Genomic DNA, 22523 nt, shown 5'->3' with positions numbered 1-22523 from the left:
CTTTACCCCAGATGCCACTTTAGGCTAAAATTTCATCTCTGCAACTTTTTAGTTAGTTGTGGTATCTTGATTTCTGGTTGTTTTTTGGTAATTGAAAATTTTATCTGAGTAAGACAGGATGATTGGCTTTAAAATCATGATTTATTATTTTGTCCATATAACGAAATCCTCTGGTTTATGGTCCTCACATGTTAGGCCTTGAGTAAAAACAAATTGAATGTTAACTTCATGCTGCATCTATGTATTTATATGCTTACTCATTTTATGTCTTCCAGTTGGCTGTGCTGTAATAATTTAGGGCATGTGTGTAAAAAAAAATAGTGACCTAGGTATAAAGAATGGAAATGAAGAGAGTTTCCATTTTTTTATAAGTGTCCAAATTAAGTTCAAGTTGTTTTACAACACGTAACTTAAATAATTGCAAAGAATGTTACAAGAGCTATAATACTTATAAAAACACATGCTAAAATTGATATATAGTCATGATTTTTGTTATGATATTTATGGAAGAAAACACAAAAAACCCCAAAATGATAAATAAATTATCATTTTCCTGTTTTTTAATAAATAAAAATGAGTTTTTCTAGTGAAAATGATGTAAATGATATCTTTTTTTTGAGTTTTTTTAATAAATAAATGAGTTTTTTTAAATTAATTTAGTAGATATAAAAGGAAAAATTTTCAGCAAAATCTTTAAACTCAAACCCTATTAACAAGAAAGCCATATATGATTTGTTCATTTTCAGAAAAATCCTTTCAGAAAAACCTGAAAATTGGCATTAGTGGGATCAAAATGTTATTTTATAGGGAGCCACATTACCAGGGTTGTGATCACTATATCCGGTTATCCGATTGAAATACGGGTCATTCGGGACCTAATGATGATTTTTCAAAATTACTCTTATTGCGGTTAAAAAACCATTACAAAGTGGTTGGATTACTCAATTTTCCAAAAATAAATGATTATTGATAAAAATAAACATTTCACATAGGCATACCCAAATAAGAGAGAACACCATATAGCCTAAACGTTTGACTTGAAAAAGAGAAGGTCGGACTCTTCCATATTTCTTCTTTCTTCTCTCTTCCACTTTTCAGGAAACATTACAAAGTCGTTTTCCTCTTGAGATTGTTTTTTCTTATGCCCTTCCTTCTTTTCTGAGAAAACTTGCGTTTCTATACGGTTTTTATGTGTATCAAGGTACACTTGAATTTCTGAAATACAATGCCTTAATGTAACATGCCTCTTTTCTATAAATGCAATTTACTTTCGTATAATTCTCAAGGTGTAAACACAACAAAAAAGAATGCAGTTTATGTTTTTCTTTTTATTACTACATTGCGTTCTTGTTTTCCCCTTATTAAAGTTATGCTTCCAAACTCTTATTTATTGTATCATTTTAAATTTAAAATGTTTACACATTATAATGATTGCATTAGTTATATATGACACTTTGACTTATGTTTTGTGGTATGTGTTTCTAGGATCTGTCTCACATGTTATGGGAGACAAGGAAATGGTGAAGCTAGCTACAAAAAGATTAGTAAAATGATATAAGTGGTTTTCCTTTATTTTCTCCTTACATCAAATTATTTATCCATTTAAAAACTTAGTTCGTATTTTGTTATATATAAAAAAAACAGATTACAATGCTATAGTTCAGTAACTGTGTTTCTTTAAGGTTTATTGGTTCTAAAACACATTATTTGTTGATGTTCTTTCTTTCCATTGTACTACTTTTTTTAGGGTTTAATTTCCAATTTTTTTGTCACTTACAGTGGGGATACTCCAGTGTATTGAGAAGTAGCAAAAATATTTTCATTTCAATCCAGGTATGTTCCACTAAACATCTGAACATGCATTCTCAAAATACATCTTTCTTAAGCTTTGTACTTTCACTTTTTTCTTATAACATTGAAACATCATACTTTGCATTGATCTTTAATTTTTTTTTAATTATAGCATTTTACTTATGGTTTGTTTATTAGTAACACATCATTTTAAAAAAACTAACCCATTTTTAGCATATCACATCTCATTTTTAAAATCATCCAGTTTTTAGATTGTACTTTACTTTTCATAAATCGTCCCATTTTTAGTATAGTAGATTACTTTCTTTTTGTTAAAACAATAAAACATCAAACTTTTTTTTTCACTGCATTATACTTTGAAAAATCACCCAGTTTACTTTTAGTTTTCATAGTAATAGCACATTACATTTTCATAAATCTTCTCATTTTTAGCATTGCACATATTTTTTTTAAAAAATATTCTATTTTTAGCATTGCAGATATTAATTTTAAAAATCAGCCAAATTTTGCATTGTACTTTAAGTCTTCTTTCTGTTACAACATTGAAACATCATTTTTTTTCTCATTTATGCATTTTACTTTGAAAAATCTTCCATTATAACATCCTAGTTTTTGTTTTCTTATTAATAGCACATTGCATTTTCAAAAATCATCCCGTTTTAAGCATTGAAACTTTTAACTTTTTTTTTGTTTTTTTTTTTTAAATTTCTCATCATTCCATTATACTTCACTTTACTTTCTGTTACAACATTGAAACATCAAACTTTTGTTTTTCTTATCTATGCATTTTACTTAAATTTTTTTTTCCAATTTAACATTAAACTTTCAGTTTTATTATTACTACACATTGCATTTTAAAAAATTGTCCCTTTTTTAGAGTTGCACATATCATTTTTAATAATCTTCCCATTTTTAGTAGCGTAGTACCTTACATTTTCAAAATCATCCTATTTTCAGCATTATACTTTTACTTTTCTTTATGTTACAACATTAACATCAAAGCATTAAACATTTTTTTTGTACCTCATCTATGCATTTTCCTTTGAAATTTTTTCCAGTTACAGCATTCTACTCAGTGATTTGAAATTGTGATAACGATGTCTTAATTAAAATTCCACACTTCCTACAAGTCTGACCTAATTTCTATTATTAGGTCAAGGATACTATGTGTCTACATGTTTCATACAAAATGTTCAAGTCAACGAATGACCTGAATTTGATAGTTGTTACAGTATCCCGCGGTTGAGAAAATTTCGCCTCGAACTTTAGTTAATGTTGACATTTGTCAGCATTTTTGAGGGTAAATGCGCTTCATGAAGCCTTCACGTTCCCAAATGTACCTGCCCTATCGTTTCGAGTTCCAACGCACTTTCATAATTGGAATCTTGCTCTGCTTAAGCCGTTTTACTTCTCTATCAAGGATCTTTGTTGGTTCCTCGACATAGTTAAGTTTAACATCAATTTGGTCTTCCTCCAAAGGTACGATCAATGTTTCATCAGCTATACATTTCTTGAGTTTATACGCTACCGAACTGATCCTTTCAATAATCTCAAAGGGTTCTCAAAGGGTCTGGGGCTCAGTTTTCCTTTCTTCCCAAAATGTACCAGCGCTTTCCAAAGTGAAACCTTTAAAGGCACTTTGTCGTCGACTTGGAACTTTAAAAGTTTTCTGCAGTTATCTGCATAACTTTTCTGACCCTCTGGCGGTTTTAAGTCTGTATAATGGAGAATGACATTTACGTCCATATGAAGTTTTGTATGGAGCGCATTGGATACTCGTGTGGTGACTGTTATTGTAGGAAAACCCGACCAAAGGCAAATGAGTATTCCCAATTTCCTCTGAAATCCATTGTACTCAAATTTATCAGGGTACCTAGAGCCTTCTGTACCTAGAGCCTTCTGCAACATTTGCCAAAATTGTGATTTGAAGTGACTATATCTATCATGAATGTCGTGCCATAATTTTATCGATGCAGATATGAGTCGGTTTTTTACATACTGTAATCTTCTCGGATAGGGAGAAAATGCGCGGTTTTTGTCAGTCGATCTATTACAACCCAAATTGAGTCATGTCCTCTGGAAGTTCTAGGGACTTTGGTGATGAAATCCATGAATATTTGTTCCTACTTCCATTGTGGATTTTCAGGTTGCTGCAATAATCTTGATGGTTTCTGATGTTTAACATTGACCTTTGAGCAATTTAGACACTTTCCGACATATAACGTGCTATCCTTTTTCACTCTAGGCCACCAATAGAATTCCTTTAGATCTTTATACATCTTGTCCGCTCCTGGATGAACAAAGTATATTGATCTATGAGACACTACGTCTCTTAGATTATCAACGGTCAAAGCTTTCTCTTGAGCGCTAATGATTTGAGACTTTAAGCTTGTTTGTGTCACATGCCTTACATTAATTCTATGAAAGATCTTTTATCCAATTACTGACATTTAACCAAAAAGTTTTGAGATTTGATTTCACTTTTTATAATTTGTGGATATAATAGTAAAATTTTCTTCACAACTTCCAAAATAGTTAAAGTACCAAAACATTGCATTATAACACGTAGTCATCAATCGACCTGTAACCCCTCTACAGTTTTGACATCCTCAATAGCCTCTGTTAAATACTGAAACAGGATATCCATCCTCGACATCAGCTCTGCCAATAAGTGTTGATGCCTTGCAATCGTTGTGCGACTTTCGTGTAAATCAACTGCCATCGACATGACCTTCCGTGACTCTTCTCCTCAGGGGTCATACCTTCCTGACGGACATGTATTCCAATGAAACCCTACAAAGGTCCCCTCGGTCCTGCTTTAATCAGTGTCGTCCTCCTAGGTATTGGTAGACTCTTTCTTGTAGCTAGTTTGGTGCGTAGTCAATAGAGCGGTAATTGAGGCAACACTGATACAGACGATGTCCCGCGTTCCTGGCACACTATCACTACGAATCTCCTGTGAGGCTTCCGAGTCTTCTGAAGGATCCTCTTACGTAGAGTCGGGTGGACCAGGACCGAGTGTAGCAGTTGACTCATCGAGAACAGGACTTTGTCATTGGAATACCTATCCGTCAAGAATGCATGACCCCTGGGGAGTCTCGGAGGGTCGTGTCGATGGTAGTTGTCTTACACGAGAGTCGTACGACGATCGCATGGCAACAAAACTTGTTGACAGAGCTGATGTCAGGGATGGATATTTAGTTTCAGTATTCGGTAGAGGATATTGAGGCTGTCGAGACTGTAAAGGGGATTACAAGTGGATTGATGACTACGTGTTATGTGTTTGGAGGACTGATGCTGATCTTGGTGGTGTCGTTTCTTGCTATGTACTGAAACCCAAGTGTGTCATCTTTTGGGGAAGCAAAACTCTATTTTAGTTATAATGTAATGTTTTTGTACTTGTAAAAAGTGAAGAAAATCATTACTACATTCACGAATTATAAAAATTGAAATCAAATCTCAAAAACTTTTTGGTTGACAGTAATTGGATAAAAGATCTTTTGTAGACTCCCAATCTATATGCATAGTAATAATGCAAAGTATTATTTTGACAACGTACAGAGTTTGAAAAATGATGATGAACTAAATATTATCCACTATTCTAAACAAATATTTATAGATATTTTCTTTTCTTATGTTCAAGAAGGCTTAACCGCATACATCCCTAGAACGCCAGATGTTGCATAATGCTAACCAGGGAAACAGAGGATGAAATTTGGGTAACAATGATAGGAGATGTAGCTACAAGTCCCTAAGGAATTCCATGAAAAAAGAAGGCGTTGTTGGATTACTAAAAAGGATTGACAGTACCGAGTTAGTCCTCCACATCAGCAAATGCCCCGATCTCATCAATGTGGAGTATGCATCCTGTCTACTCCAAGATAGGGCATTGACCAGGTGGAAAACTCAAGTACAAACCTTGGGTCGTGAGGCTGCATACCAACTAACTTGGGAAGATCTAAAGAAGCAACTTATGGAAGAGTATTGTCCCAAAGATGAATTCCAAAAGCTAGAGTATGAATTCTTGAACCATTCAATGATTGGAACTGAGATAGATCGCTTCCATGAACTTGCAAAATTGGTGCCTCGCATTGTTAACCGCTACATTTGGGGTTTGGCACCAGAGATCCGAGGATGGTTACATCAGCAAACCCAACTACCATTCAAAGTGCAGTAGTTCTAGCGAATAGGTTGACTAACGACATGATTCGGTATGTGATTTTAGCAAAGGGAAGCTCTAATGGTAAGAAAGTCAAAAAATCAAAGAGAAAAGAAGATCGTGAGCTAAAGGCTGTGAGGAATCTTGTGGTGAAAACTCAGGAAGGAGGACAATACAATCGTTCACATCCAAAGTACACTAGGTATTGTAAGCTAAATATGGATGGAAAAAGGGCGTACTACGAATGCGGGAGTACAAATCACCTTCGAAATGTTTGTCCTAAACTTAACAAGAGGCCCGGTAACAATGGTCAGAACCCGACGAGGCAGGTTAATCAGGGAAACCATAAGGTTTAGTTTTTGTGATTGGTGCAAAAGAAGCTCGTCAAATCCCTGAAGTGATAACATGTACGTTCCTCGTAAACGATAACTATGCGTCAATATTATTCGATGCGGGAGCAAATAGAAGTTTTGTCTCCTTAGAATTTAGCTAATTAATTATTTAGCATTGGCCTTATTCCAATAGAGTTGGGTAGCTTTGACGTGATAGTAGGCATGGCTGTGTTATTATGAGAAAATCATTAGAATACCTCTCCCGAATGGTGAAAATCTTATCGTACATGCATACAGATTAAAGATATCTCGGTGGTGCAACACATGTAGAAAAAACACCATATCGCTTCGCACCATCCGAGATGTAAGAACTGAAGCAACTTCCAGAACTTCTAGACAAGGGGTTCATACGACCAAGTTCTTTACCTTGGAAAGCCCCCAATGTGTATCGATTACAAAGAATTGAACAAGTTGATGATCAAGAATCGCTATCCCATTCCTCGAATTGATGACTTGTTTGATAGGTTACTGGGCGCTTCATATTTTTTAAATCGGTCTTCGTTCTGGGTAAATGGCATTAATCGGTCTTCTAGACAAGGGTTCATGAAGGGGACGTCCCCAAGACAACATTTAGGACACATTACGGACACTATGAGTTCTTAGTCATGGCTTTTGGACTAACAAACACGCCAACTATCTTTAAGCATTTGATGAATAGGGTTTGCAGACCCTACTTAGACAAATTCATGTTTATAGATGACATTAATCTATTCGTGAACCAAAGAGGATCATGAGCAACATCTGAAGCTAATATTAGAACTACTTAAGGAGCATAAATTGTATGCTATGTTCACTAAAGTGGGAAGCCCTAAAGACCCCAACATAAATACGACAATTTCTAGGATTAGCTGGGTAGTACAGACGCTTCATTGAGAGTTTTTGGAAGATTGCTCAAAAGAACAAAAAGTTTCTTTGGGAAGAAAGACATGAGAGAGCCTTCCAAATTCTGAAGAACAAGATGTCCAATGCACCAATTCTGGCATTACCAGAAGGATAAGAGAACTTCGTGGTGTACGAGAAGAATTATACAACCCATGATCTAGAGCTAAGAGCAATAGTTTTTGCTCTTAAGATTTGGAGACACTATTTGTATGGTACTAAGTGCGTTTATACTAATCACAAAATTCTTTAATATTTTTAGATCAGAAAATGTTAAATATGCGACAAAGAATATGGGTATAATTGTCTAGCGATTACGACTGCGAAATATGAAATCACCCAGGCAAAGCTAACATGGTAGCCGATGTACTTAGCATATAAAGGAAAGAGTGAAACACTCCCAAGTGCTAATGTTGATACACATACTTTAAATATGTGTATGCTAATGTTGATACGCATACTTTAAATATGAAAACTTTTTATTGTTTTCATGATTTTGGGCAAAAAAACATGTTATTATTCTTTAAATTATGTTGTACTTAGTTTTAAAACGTACCAAACTTGATTGTTATATGCTTTAAATATGTATGTTAATGTTGATACATGAGGTATTATCGTGATTATGTCACCGGAACATTTCACAACTTATTAACTTTTTGAGCCGATGGTCATTATGGATAGCATTATTAGGATTTGACAACTCGTCACTCACCCCGTACGTGGAGTACATATTACCTTGTATTATTATGTTAGCGATAAAAATAGATCTTGATAGGGCGTATTACAATCGTAGGCTTGGTTTTGAACTCATCGTTTGAACATTATACGCACACAAACCTTTTTACTATTTTAGAAATCAATTATCAATTATCATATTTACTTCCGAAAATGTGAACTCACCAACTATTTATGTAGTTGACATCTCATTTTTCAAGGAATAAGTAGTAAGTGGCCTGTAAAGACTCATCATTTTAGAGCATGTTGCATCGTGTGGATTTGATAAATTTGGAAACTTGTCTTTTGAATTACGTTTGAATGTGGATTGTAAAATTTAAATACTTAGTGCTATGGTGATGTTGTCTTTAACTTTTGCTATGAGACTCTTTTATATTGTCGTATCTCGTGTTTCCGCTTTAGAGATGCGTGACGAAGAGGAAATTGTTTGTGCATGTGATTAGCACTTAGACACGACACAGCTCTACTTTGTTTTGATAATTACAAACACAAACCCTTACCTTGATGTTTAATTTACTAACCTTTCACTTAGTGTAAAGTCTTGAGAAAAATAATCTTGTGTAAAAGACTAAAATGGGTTGTTTTTTTTTTGTTACATGTAAGGGGCTGTTTGTTTGCCTCTTAATTGGAAAAATAAGAGGCAATCTCTTAATTTTTCAGATTTATTGTGTTTGGTAGCATCTTAATTTATAAAAAACCTCTTAATTTTTCAGATGTGAAACCATGTCTGAATTAAAAGAAGAAACGTGTCTTCCTTTATGCCCCTAATAACATTTCAGTGACCATCATCTTCACTTCTTTCTACTCCATCAACACCACCACGCCCATCTCCCTCCCGCTCCATCTCCAATCTGCAACCCTTCGTCGGCCTCCCTCTGCCAACGATGCAATCCCTGCCAGCGACACCGATGTTGACATCCCCAACAACAACTCTAAAACCACCGTCCCTTCTCCCTCCCATTGGTTCTCAAATAGGTTTTTTCTTTCTTGCCCTATAAATCGATTATCAATTCAAGGATGGATTGTCGTTTAGTTTTTTTTTTTTTCCTGAAATCAAAAGCCATAGTAACTAAGAAGAATTGACAAAATAAATGGTCTTTCTAGTTGTCCAAAAACTAGTTTACATCAATTCTCTTTGGTTAAGATCAAACTGAAATATCTATATGCCTAAAAATCATCTTAAAATGATATTATTAATAATATATGATATTATAAGGTCACACCAATTACAATTATAAGTAGACATAAATAGATTATTTGTAAGAATTTGATTCTTGTATATTTATAATGTTGTAATTAATTGGAAATTTTTTATTTTATGAAAATATTAATTGTCAATATTAAGTATCAAGTGATATATTAATTCATGTATATTTTTTTGGACTAAAAGGGTTTTGTCTTTTATATAAATGTACATGAGGTTTATATCTTATAATGCTTATTTATTTATTTATTTATAAAAACTTGTTTTTTTTCTTCCTCTTGGCCGAACGAGGAGACGGAAGACAAGAGTTGTCTCCTTTGGTTATTTTAATGGGAAAGTTACGCTTATAATGCATGTCTTGACATAATTATTAAGCATAGGTTGCTAGAGGTGTGGAAAGGTTTAAAATGTTACGACCTACTGTGTAAAGATACAAGATTGAAGGCTTTCATCTTGGTCTTCTTTACTTACTTGAAAACCATCAAACTCTTGCATCCCTCTTTTATTTTTCTCTCTTAATACTTAAGACAAAGATAGAAGAAAGGTGATACTTCATTCTCTCCTTTAAGGCAAAAATTGTCTTTTGTCTTAAAGGCTTAAGAGTCTTTTGTTACAAGAACTATCAATCAAGTCTCTTGGTAATTGTTGGTGTACATATGTAGATGAATTATAATTTGGGTTCTTGTCATAATTCGGTGTTGTTTGTTTTTTGGAAAAAACCTCTTCAAACCTCGTATTGTTGCGCGGCGCAGCACATGCGCAACACTTTTCATCTCGCAACTGTATATTTTTCAGAAGTCTTCAGATTAAAAACCTCTGCATGTGTTCTTCTTGGCGCAACACTTGTTTTGCCTTTTCCTACCTCTTCTTCTTCTTCTTTTTTCTTGCTAAAATATTGATTATATATTGTTGAATTCTTATTTCACTTTTTTTTTGTTTATTCTTGTTGAACTTTTTTTTTATTGGATAATAATAATTTCTTGATAAAATATCATTATTTTATGCTAAAATAGTTTTATTTTTTTGTTAAAATATCATTATTTTTGCTGAAATATCATAAATTCTTACCGAAATGTCATACATTATTAAATTTTCGGTATTAAAACACTATTTTCGGATTACAAAATCAGTTTATTTTAATTTTTTAATATCTGCAGCAGATGCAGATGTTAAAAAACAAACACGCTTCTTACTACAGTCTGCAACTGTTTGGTCCACCTCTTCTACCGCAGAGGGTTGTAGAAGTGATCCGCAGACTTTATGAATTTTTGCTTCGAAAAAACAAACAACACCTTAAGCAACTTCCAACCTCTTAAGAGGATTCAGGTCATGTTTGTTTACCTCTTAATTGAAAAATTAAGAGGTAATCTCTTAAAAATTCAGATATAGCTTGTTTGATAGCATCTTATTTTTTGCCTCTTAATTTTTTAAAAACCTCTTAATAGTTCAGATATGGACTAGAGTCTGAAAAAAAATAAGAGACGATTGTTCCTTTTTTACCCATCGCTCCTCCTGCTCTTTTTATTTCTCACAGGCTGCTTTTCCCTCCCAACCTTCTCCAACAAAACGCCTATGAGACCCTCGGTGAAACATCTTGTGCGAGACCCACCTTCGACCTTCACCCTCCTCCATCACCAACAACGACTCTGCAGTGAACCCTGATTCTTTCCCTCTCTTATTCTACTTCACTCGACGCATCTTACCTTCTCCCTTCTACTGCTGGTCGGACCTGCAACCCTCCACCATCGTTGGCGCCTCTGCCGCCGCCATCGCTTCCGCCAGTCCCGCCACCAGCGAAGCCCTCCACTTCCATGAAATCTCATTGACAACATTTAGGTAAAAAAGTTATTTTGTTCCTTCAAATCTCATCCAAAGCAAGCTTTTTCCTTTTGTTCTTGCTCTAAAAATCTTGAATAGTCTGTGCCCTAAAAATATTGAATCGTTGGTTCTTGCTCTGAATCGGGTTCCAGTAGCTCCTTCTAAATCGGTTTTGATCTATGACTCGTTCCCTTTTAGAACATAATAATCTCTCAAAATTTGATCTCTATCATTGTTTGTTTGATCATATCTCTTGTTAATTGATGAATTTGATTTCTATTATATGTTATTGAGCGATTGATTATAAAAAAAAAATATGTGTTTACACTCTAGGAAGGAACTGTGCTTATTATATATTGTCTTGGAATTTAGAATTCTCGTGAAATTAGCTCTCAGATTTGTTTATTATAACTGTTGTTGTGATCATTATTGGTGGTGTGATTTATAATTTTGAAATGTATGATGTGCAAGAAACACTCCTGAACCTGCAACTTTGTAATTATCTCCATTGATGGAGAATTTTGAAAGCAAATATATGAGTTTTAAAAGTTCTACAAAAGGAGTGGAAAAAGATATGAAGGAAAGGTTATTGATGTGAACTCGTTGCTTTGTGATTTTAGTTTGGATTCTATGTATACAAGTAGTATTGATATTGATCAAATATATGAAGTTGGACCTTATTTGATTTGTATTTGTGTTTAATTTTGATTTATGCTTAATTTGAATTGTGTACGGCATTTATATTTTTCCTTATAATTATTCAAGAGGTTGATTCGATTATTTTATAAACAGAAACTTTGAACATAGCAAAAACTTATATAGAAGGGTAAAATGGTCATTTTTCTAATTCAGCACAACAATTAAGAGGTTCCAACCAAACAACATATTAAAAATTCAGATCTTAAAAATTCAGACCCTCTTAAAAATTCAGACCTTTTAAAAATTCAGATCTTAAAAATTCAGATCCTGTCAAACAGCCCCTCAAAATCTTCAAAGGTTGTTAACTCTTAATCCCTCTATTGTTGTGTTTTCTTAATCCATTTATGGTTGTGTTTTAATCTTTCATGTTCATACAAAATGATCCTTGATGAGAATACAATTATTTTATATTATTCAGACTTTATAATGTTTTTGTTGTAAAATTTATTGCTTTAAAAACCGGTTTTTTGAATAAAACCTAACACAATTTAATTATCATCAAAAGATAAGTTATGATTATGTTAAGCTATTTAACTAAATTCAATAATAATAATAATAATATAAATGGTGAATATAGAAATCATACAGTTAAATAAAAAGTCAAATCATAATTTGTTTTTTTTTTTCAATAAAATTATAAGAATAATGGCCTTTAGTGGTGACGCACGTCGCCGCTAAAGGAGCAAAATGTCGTCGCTAAATTGTCATCGTTATTGGCTCAATGCTCAAATTGTCGCCACTAATGTTTTGCATTGCCGTTAATGCCCCGTCGTCACTACTATTATACGTGACCATTAGTGCCCTATCGCCACTAATTGTTGTTCTCTTTTTAAGTTTTATGAAACCGTTCATTTCTAATACAAAACAAATGTTATAATAATATAAAAAAAACTGCTAATGAATATTAATTGTAGCAAAACTAAAAGTTATTATTATTATTATTTATAAAAACATTCTAAAATATCGTTAATGTGGAAGGAGATAAATGTCATTGATGAGCTAAAATCGTCGCTTGGGCTGGGCTTCCGGCAGTATGGAAGGAGAAGAACACCGTTTGTCTGTGAAATTGCAATGATCTCGACCGTGGTGATCATAGAGAACGAGGGAAATACAGATCAACCGGTAAAGAAACTGAAGACGAAGAGGGGTTTATTGTTGACGACTTTTAGTGGCGACGCCCTTTAGCGGCAACGTCTGCTCATTTGCGGCGACATACCGGAGGAAGACAACACGGAGTTTCCTACTTCTGTAAGCTTATTACACCTTTGATACTTGATCCCAAACACCCCTATATTTGCTATAATTAAAACCTTAATCAGTTTCCGATTAGGGCTTTGAGGTTTAGGCGCTTCCAGTTTCACTTCTGCATAAACCAGGCTAATGTACAATTCGTCTTTTATCTTGAAGTTTATTATTTCAAATTTCAATACCTGCTTGTATCTTGCTTTTCTTGTTCATCAGTGCATGTAAATTGTTTTCGACAGGAGTCCGATTATGTATGACGATTTACTTCCAAACGCTCTGCGTTATAACACTTTTCTTCTTGAAATTGATTTGCGTCTCTGCATAATTGTAAGTGAAAAAGATCTGGGTTCCAAGAACTGTATAACGAATATGCAGATCGTTTGATTTAAAGTAAACAATTACAATTCCTTGTTAATTTTAGTAAATGTGTTTTCAAATCCAAGTATCCATAATTCTTTCTTGGATTGTCTACATTTAATTCAATCTTACTCTTCATCTTTGCAGGTGAGAGTTGAACCCTAATTGAAGAAAAAAAATGAGTTGGAGAAGTAAGAATGAAGATAGGCTTAGCTCTTTGCCTGAAGAGATTCTTTCACATATACTCTCTTTAATGCCTACAAGTTTTGCTGTGCGAACTAGCCTTTATCCAAAAGATGGAAATACTGTTGGAGGTTGATCACAAACCTTGACTTGAACGATTATTACCTTGGGTTTGATTTCAAATGCTTCTCAAAATATGTGGATCAGGTATTGGAGCATTGCAAAGCATCACAACTTAAATCATTCAAGTTAGGTCTTTTTCGTACTTCAGTGCAAAAGTCAGATGTTGCAAAGTGGATTAATGAGGCAATTAGGTTAAATGTTAGTGAGGTTGACATACAAGTTAGGAAATTTGGTTTGCCTCTCAGCCTGTTTACTTGCAAGACACTTACAAAATTAAGATTAGTTGGGAGTTTTGATGATTCAGATGTTTTTAATGGCGAGTCTCCAGCTGTGATGCTTCCTGGTTTGGAAACTCTTGATCTCAATGTTTCTAGGATATCTTGTGTCAGCTTATTCAGATTCATCCATGGCTGCCCAGTACTTGAAAGTTTATCTCTGGAGATATTATGCCCTGATGATGAAGAAGACTACAATTTCAACATCCCTACTTTGAAGCGATTCGAATTAAGAATCAATAGTTTATATACAAGCAAAGTTGTTTTAAATGTCCCTAATCTTAAATACCTTTTTGCTGGTGGGTACATCTGCCCAGGTTTTGTGATGGAAGATTTGTCGTCTTTGGTTGAGGCAACTGTTTTTTTTAATGGTGGTTTAACAGATTATCGTCAGAAGGTTGAGCGTCTAAAAGGATTAAGTGGAGTTAAATCACTTTCTTTGTTCACTTCAACTCTTAATGTAAGATTCCCATTCCCTTATAAAAAACTTCAGTGTATATAATATTACTTTCTCCATTACTAAGCGGCTTTTTAATTAAGAGCATGCAATGTTCGACTTTTAATTTGCTGTTTTTGTTGAAGGAATTTGTACATTCACATTTGCCCAAGTTTCTCAATTTGAAGCATTTGGATTTGAAGGATTCTTATTTCAAATCTCCATGGATCTTAGTTACTCAAATTCTTGAAAGCTCTCCTGAGTTGGAGCATTTATGTTTTGAGGAGGTAATTGAACTGTTTCTAAGCTTTGGCGTGTCTTATTATTCAATGTTTCCTAAGTTATTATTCCACACATAACATTTGGTTGTGTATCTGGTTATGTGATAAAATTAAAGCTGGAAGATAATGGCTGGATTGAGCCTGAGTCAGTTCCCACTTGTATGCTTTCACACCTTAGAACCATGAAAATTACAAAGTGCAAGGGGCGAAAGTGTGATATACAGTTCCTTGAATACATATTGGGGAATTCAGAGGTTTTGAAGACAATAACAATCATATGTGGAAGTATGCGCATGAAGGATGAAATGGAAATGTGTGCACGCTTATTAAAGTTTCCAAGAGCTTCTAGGTTTTGTGAGATTCATTTTTTTGGGAAATGGCTTAATTCTTCTACGGGGTAACTAGAAGAATAATTTTTAGTTAATTTTTTGCTTGTGCTTTGGTTATCTTAACCTTTCTATCTTTCAGCAATAATCATATCAACTATTCTCCGACATCAACTTTTACCATGTTTTCTTGTAAATTTAATTACTTGTATATGCTTTCCCCTCTCTAGCTCTCCTCTATGAACTATGGTTGGCTCTTGTTTGATATCTGTGGAAGCAATCTCTCTACCTTTAGGTGGTGATACGATTGCCTAACTGTTAATATTTTTCTTTGGGAAAATGACTCTTGAGGGTAATTAACTTTTGCGTTTGTACTCATTTGATCCCTTTTCTTTTTTTTGTATTCAATATACCATCGAACTTGTTGTTGGTGTTTACCATAGCCCTTTTGACCGGCTTTTGACCTGTGATAGTCGGTCAAAGGGTTATGGTGAACACAGACAACAAGTTCGATGGTATATTGAGTACAAAAAAAAAGAAAAGGGACCAAATGAGAACAAACGCAACAATTGGTTACCCTCCTGATTCATTTTCCCTTTACTCATTTACAACAAATCTCACATCATCTCCTACTGATATTAATGACTTTTATGAGATTCATTCTTGCTTCTCTTCAAAACATAACCTACGAAAGGACATTATTCATACATGTACAACTTTGTAATGCACTTGAATATTTATTAAGGGAATCTTGACTAAGCAGGCACATTTCATGACTACATTTACATTTCCAATCAAATAATTTATCGTATCATGGATTCTAGACAAGTCTACAAACGAGTGGAATCACAAGTGCTATGATTTTTGAGTTTACTTAGCTTTAAGATCGAACTCATGGGATAAGATACAATATCAATATGTACAATATTATGGTGTATTGTACATATTGATGTTGTATCTTATCCCATGAGTTCGATCTTAAAGCTAAGTAAACTCAAAAATCATAGCACTTGTGATTCCACTCGTTTGTAGACTTGTCTAGAATCCATGATACGATAAATCATTTGATTGGAAATGTAAATGTAGTCATGAAATGTGTCTGCTTAGTCAAGATTCCCTTAATAAATATTCAAGTGCATTACAAAGTTGTACATGTATGAATAATGTCCTTTCGTAGGTTATGTTTTGAAGAGAAGCAAGAATGAATCTCATAAAAGTCATTAATATCAGTAGGAGATGATGTGAGATTTGTTGTAAATGAGTAAAGGGAAAATGAATCAGGAGGGTAACCAACTGTTGCGTTTGTTCTCATTTGGTCCCTTTTCTTTTTTTTTGTACTCAATATACCATCGAACTTGTTGTCTGTGTTCACCATAACCCTTTGACCGGCTATCACAGGTCAAAAGTCGGTCAAAAGGGCTATGGTAAACACCAACAACAAGTTCGATGGTATATTGAATACAAAAAAAAGAAAAGGGACCAAATGAGTACAAACGCAAAAGTTAATTACCCTCAAGAGTCATTTTCCCTTTTTCTTTTGAGGAAAGGGCTAAATGCAAAGTTTGGCAGTTTACTTTGATTTGTGTATTTTTCAATATCAGTATCACTTTCTTTTTTCTTTCTTATAAAACATTGTGATTTTTTTTTTCTTATTAAAAGACTTATAGTGAAAATCTACTAAATTACTGTCTATACTTCTTATAGTATTGTAAACTAAATTGTATTTGGATGAAATTGTTATAATTTGATTGATTTTTCAGAGTGTACTACCGAAATATGACTAAATAAAGGTAGAATGTTGTAAGGAACATTTATAAGTAAAAACTCATTTATAGCATTGTATTTTAATTTTTTTTCTTAAGGCAAGGAAAATAATTTTTTATACGAAATCACTCAAGTGCAATCTAATTTTATAAGGAGGAAAATTATTTGGACCAGCCGACACTATAAAAAATATGTCATTTAGTGGCACATAAAAAGTGTCACTAAAAAACCAAAAAATACCACTAAAGGCCACTTGGAGAATCCGCTGACACAAATAAAAATTATCACTATAAACGCTTCCAAAAAAACTCTTTAGTAGCACTTTTCGGTTTTGACACTGCAACATTTTGGACTTTAGTGGCACTTTGTTATTTGTCACTATAAAAAATAAGTTTTTATGTCATATATTATGTGTCGGTAAATACTAACTCATGTCTAAAATTTATGTTCTTTTAGTGGCTCTTTTTCAGCCGCCATAGTATAATAAAAAAATTTATTACACATATTTTGTGTCCTTAATACTAATGTGATTTTGGAATTATACTACTAAGATCAACAACTCTTTTGGTTATAAACTAATAATAATAAAAAAACTAATAAATTATAATACATGAAAAATAATAAAAATTTCATTGTTATACATCAATGTCAAATTAATTTAAATATAGAACTACTAGTACATAGACACTAAATATAAAAAACAACTAAACAAACAACTTTTTTTAACTTCATTGCAGTTGAATTTATTCTCAAACTTCATGTTATTTTTAATAACCTCATATAGAACCAACACTAGCAATTATCGGGCAAATACAAAAATGAAAATGTCAAAAAAAAATATAATTTCACTAGCATATTACCGTAATTTTGATGATATCCAGGTTGCAAGATATATATGGATATTTTAGTACATACGTGACATATACTGTTTTACAATTTAATCAATAGTGTGAAAAGAGCCTGGGTTCAAAAACTTCTTCATGCTTAGCAACATCTATATGGAGCAAGTTTGGTAAATTTTTATAAAGTTACATATTTGACTCTTAAATATCAAATACCGACTGTTTTAGGACAAAAAAGTGATAATATTACCTTTCAAACATCCACCCTAAATAAACCCAAATCATAGAATTTATAAAACTTTTAGTATCTTTAATGAAAAATATATATTTATAAAAAAACTTACATCATGACGATCAACTAAGTCAGCTAGACTTCTCCACTAACCCAAATTTTGTCTATAACACCAAAAACTACCCTCCATTTTTTGGCATCAAGTGTATTAAGTACCTGCAATGTATATAAAAATGAAAATCAGAAAATGAATTTAGAAAAGAAAAAGGAATTTTATAAATTTATTACAAACCCCAAAAGACAAGTTACAATTGCTTCTTTGGTGTTCTTTTTTATTACATCACATTGTTGTTTAGTGCTATGCGTGTACATTATATAGGATGATAGAAACAAGTAAGCTCCTCTGTTGTAACTGTCAAAGAAAAGGAAAAAATGGAGAAATTTTCAGGCTAAAATGATGTTTATATTGGTAAAATGACACTTATACCCTCTAATCAAATCGTTCATTTAAAAAATATTAAATAAAGCCCAATCTTTTTCCAGCAGACGTTTAATCTCTCAGGATTTCAAGAACCCGTGTCATTATCTCCCGTGGATTTGCTGGAATTTTCAAAAATCAACCAAAACACCTGCATTCCAACTTGCCAGGGTAAGGTAGGCCTGACAAAGTTATTTCATTGTAGCTCTGGTATGTTGTCTAGATGCATGGTAGCAAGATCACCCTCCTGCACTAGATTATAACATTCTACTTTAACTTTCTTTCTTAATAGAACATTACACTTTCAAGACTCTTCTTGGGGTGTGTTTCTTTCTTACTTAATCTGGACATAATGAGTTAAAGGGGTTAAGTAAAAAAAATCTAGCTTAAAGAATTATGACACTAACTAACCATCTACCTTTTTGCCCTGTTTTTTATTTATTGCATTTAATCTTTAAAATTACCCTTTTGCCATTGTCATCAATACAGACACAAAGCTCCTTTATTTTTTTATATACATAAAATATATTACAAATTTGTAAGCAGAAAAATGAAAATGACGCACCAGATTCTCTGCAAGTTCAACTCCAAGATACCCACCAACAACACGAGACTGGTTATCAAAGAGCAGATAATACGCAACTGTTGCCTGAATGATACAAATAGTTTTCAGTTATAAAAAATCCAAAGATATAAAAGGGCTTTATACAAAATATAACAAGGAAAACGAAAACAGGTACATCATCTTGTATTCTAGTTTGAACCACCCTATGCAGATCTGCCTGAACCATCCTGACCTCCGCCAGTCATCAATAGACCCATTACCTTGTGTATTGTAGTTATCATCATCATATCATCATGTAATTGATCAAATTGTGAAGCATAAGCCCCTCGATTCCTACCTCCCCTGCATAAATCCTGCTTTGAAGCAATGACGTTCTTCAATGACTCAAATAACTAACCAAGAAACAATGATTTCACATAATATAGATTGGGAGCGAGTTTAAGTTCAAACATGTCAACTAAAATTTCCTAGTAAATGTCAATTTCCAATACATATATCAACTATTTAAGATAATAAATCCACAGCAAGTTGAAAAAAAAAAGAATGAAATTAACAAGGAGGTTATATCCAACTGGAGTGTTATTCTGCCTGATGAGATTTGAACTAATTGAATCTGAAGCTCTGAAAGACGATGCACAAAAAAATTACCTTTGATTTGGATAATCATAACTATCGAAGTTCGACAATCTTGGTGAATTGCAATTGTGCATCACGGTCGTTGATGGATGTGAAAGATCCTGGTTATAAACCGGTGTTTCTGTCCCTTCCTGCTTTACAGGCTTTGACAATGGCGATGTATAGTCTAGAAAGTCAAGGAACCCATGTTAATAATATTCATATTTCTTTTGTTGCTTGAAGAGCCTTTACTTCAGCTCCTGATTCGAGCCGACGGTTACATGATCCAAAAAATCTTCATCTCCGTTCTCGTTGAGAAGATTCGAACAAAAGAAGCTCAGAGAAGAGAGATAACACAATAAGGAGCAGGGTCGTTCCTGAGGATTCAAATGCCCAGGACGAGGCGAATAAAAAAGGCCCTTAGGCCTTAACATGTAACGAATTAAATTTCATAAACTAATTTTTTATTAAAAGGACAATAAACTTATATCAATAAACATAGCAAAATCACAGTATTTTAATAAGTAATTACATATCGTAACAGCTAACCAACTATCCGTGAAGCTCTTCTAGCATTCTTGATTGCAAATTGGTTGATCAAATCTTCGTAGTCTATACTCTCTAAGAGTTCGTTCTCGATAGATATCATCGCCAAACCGCTAAGTCTTTCTTGGGTCATTGTGGAGCATAAGTAAGATTTCACAAACTTCAATTTTGAAAAACTTCTTTCTGCAGATGCGACCGTTACTGGAATAGTCAACAATATTCTATATGCAATGCATGCATTTGGGAAATAATCAAGTTCTTTCCAAAAACTTCAAAACATCTATAAGGTTGCTAAATTCATTGGTTTCCAATGTCTCAAATAATTTCAATTCCGTATAAAGTTCATCGACATTAATATCCGATCTTTCTTCAAACTTGAGTGCATTTTCAAGACGATGACAATATTTATCTTCAATTCCTCTCAAATTATGTGGAAATAAAAAACCAAATACTTTGTCAAATTCTTTGAATTGTTCAACTCTTGTCTCAAGAGAAGAAATGGCTTGATCAACAATGTACAAGAAATAATTGACTCTGAAATTCTCTTTAGGTGTAAATGAAACTTCTTCCATACTTGAACTCTCATCAAATCTTTTTTTCCTTTCAATCAAACGTTTTTGTGGAAATATTGGATTAATACCCATTTCAATAGCAATCTCCTTAGCTTCAACAATCGCTTTTGAATAATCAGTTTCTCTATAATCCCTAAAGTACCCAATCAATTTGTTTATTTCTGTAATAGCATTATCAAGATGCATATCCTTTCATTTTAACTTCTTACTTACAATATTCACATGGTTTAGTACTTCATACCAAATAACAGTTAATACCAAAAATTCAAAGTCACTAAGTTCTTTTTCTGCTAGTGAAGTTGTTTCACTTGCAATTGCAGCATCATTATCATTTTCTCCAACTTGAAGTAAAGCTTCCCTGACATCCACAAGTTGCATTTTAATAGCCTTTACACTCTCAGCCCGACTTTCCCAACGAGTTTGACATAATGACTTAAGACTCCAAAATTTAACATTATCTTTCAAAATTTCCCACCTCTTAATAGAATTTGCAAAGATAGTATAATGCGTTGGATGAATCCAAAAAAGTTTTTTCCTTTAACACATTTGTTAGCCATATCACATAATGTTAGATTGAGAGAATGGCAACCACAAGGAGTGTAAAATTGTAACACCCCCCTCTGGCATGTATCACAATATTGTCCGCTTTGGGCCACTCGGCACGAGGACTTCCCAGGGGGTCACCCATCCTGGTACTACTCCCGCCCGAGCACGCTTAACTGCAGAGTTCTTATGGGATCTGCTGCCCTCACGGCTTTAAAACGCGTTGTGATAGGGAAGGTATCCACACCCCTTATAAGGAATGCTTAGTTCTCCTTCCCAGCCGATGTGGGATCAGATCTAACCCACTTTCACCCCCCATTATAGGGTTCGACGTCCCCGTCGAACACATCGACCCGTTTGTCCCAAAACAAAAATATGATAAAGATTTATCACGGCCAGAAAAGACCGGTTTGTTTATGCTTTGTTTAAAAATCAGAGTTACATTTTAAATGAAAGTGTTGCGGAATTTGTCCCAAAACAAAAATATGATAAAGATTTATCAAAAGCATTTCCATAGAAATGTATTTCATTAAAAGACTCGGGATGTCATGTTCGTACAGATCAAAAGCATAAACAGTACAATATAAGCCTTACTACATTATTTCATATCTACAGGCCTATATCCGTAATCCCTCGTCCAAAACATCACACCTATGCTCATGCGCCACTACCTGTAATACATAAAACTGAGTGGGTCAGGCTTGGGAGCCTGGTGAGCACATAGGGTTTTCAACCCACAATAAATAAGTTTATTAATTTCATCGATCAACAATAACCCGATTACCCGTTCCCGTTATCCTCACTTTACGTCCCTAAACACCTATCATAAGGGACCTAGCCTAAGGATCATCATCGGGACGGACACTACTGCTAAGGGGATTCCTCAGCAATAAATGTCCTAAAGGCAACCATGTGGGGGATGGAGTACACCGGTGAACATATCATTCACAAACATCTACAAGTTGCGAGCCTGCTAGTGTTCCACTGGACTGTCTAGAAGAGTCCGTGGTCGTCATCCATACTCCGCTAGATGACAGAATCAACAACATCAACATCGAGGCCTCTCATCATTTTATCACACATCACCTATTGCATCTACCCATGTTTTACCCCAACATTTTCAAGAGCTTCTAGGTTTTGTGAGATTCATTTTGTTGGGAAATGGCTTAATTCTTCTACGGGGTAACTAGAAGAATATATATATATATATATATATATATATATATATATATATATATATATATATATATATATATATATATATATATATATATATATCATGCTTACTATTTTGTTTGTGCTTTGCATTCCACTTTTACCTGGTTACTTTTTCCCTTGATTTCTTACAACTGTTTGTGTTTTTGCTTTGAGGAATGGGCTAAATGCAAAAAATTGCAATGTACTTTTCTTACAACTGTTTATGTTTTTGTTTGTGCTTTATG

General features: G+C 33.7%; 2 protein-coding genes across 2 annotated transcripts; one reads left to right on the top strand and one right to left on the bottom strand.

Annotated features, from left to right (window-relative positions):
- The first annotated feature begins 13453 nt into the window (after positions 1 to 13453).
- On the top strand, positions 13454 to 15251 carry LOC145100098 (F-box/FBD/LRR-repeat protein At4g26340-like). The gene is made up of 4 exons (XM_079037493.1): positions 13454 to 13614; positions 13691 to 14341; positions 14464 to 14604; positions 14715 to 15251. Exons 1-4 carry the CDS (start codon positions 13597 to 13599, stop codon positions 14997 to 14999), a joined length of 1095 nt encoding a protein of 364 aa, XP_078893619.1. The 5' UTR covers positions 13454 to 13596; the 3' UTR covers positions 15000 to 15251.
- Positions 15252 to 20217: 4966 nt separating this feature from the next.
- On the bottom strand, positions 20218 to 20916 carry LOC145098323 (uncharacterized). Its single transcript, XM_079035960.1, has 2 exons — positions 20780 to 20916; positions 20218 to 20671 (listed from the first exon to the last, which is right to left on the bottom strand). Exons 1-2 carry the CDS (start codon positions 20914 to 20916, stop codon positions 20218 to 20220), a joined length of 591 nt encoding a protein of 196 aa, XP_078892086.1.
- Between the last annotated feature and the right edge of the window lie 1607 nt (positions 20917 to 22523).

This window comes from Lactuca serriola, chromosome 4 (genome assembly GCF_051521515.1).
Source record: "Lactuca serriola cultivar US96UC23 chromosome 4, Lser_US96UC23_V15, whole genome shotgun sequence".
In the NCBI taxonomy this organism is placed as follows: domain Eukaryota; kingdom Viridiplantae; phylum Streptophyta; class Magnoliopsida; order Asterales; family Asteraceae; genus Lactuca; species Lactuca serriola.
Note: the sequence above shows the minus strand (reverse complement) of the source record. Positions and strands in the feature narration are given on the sequence as shown.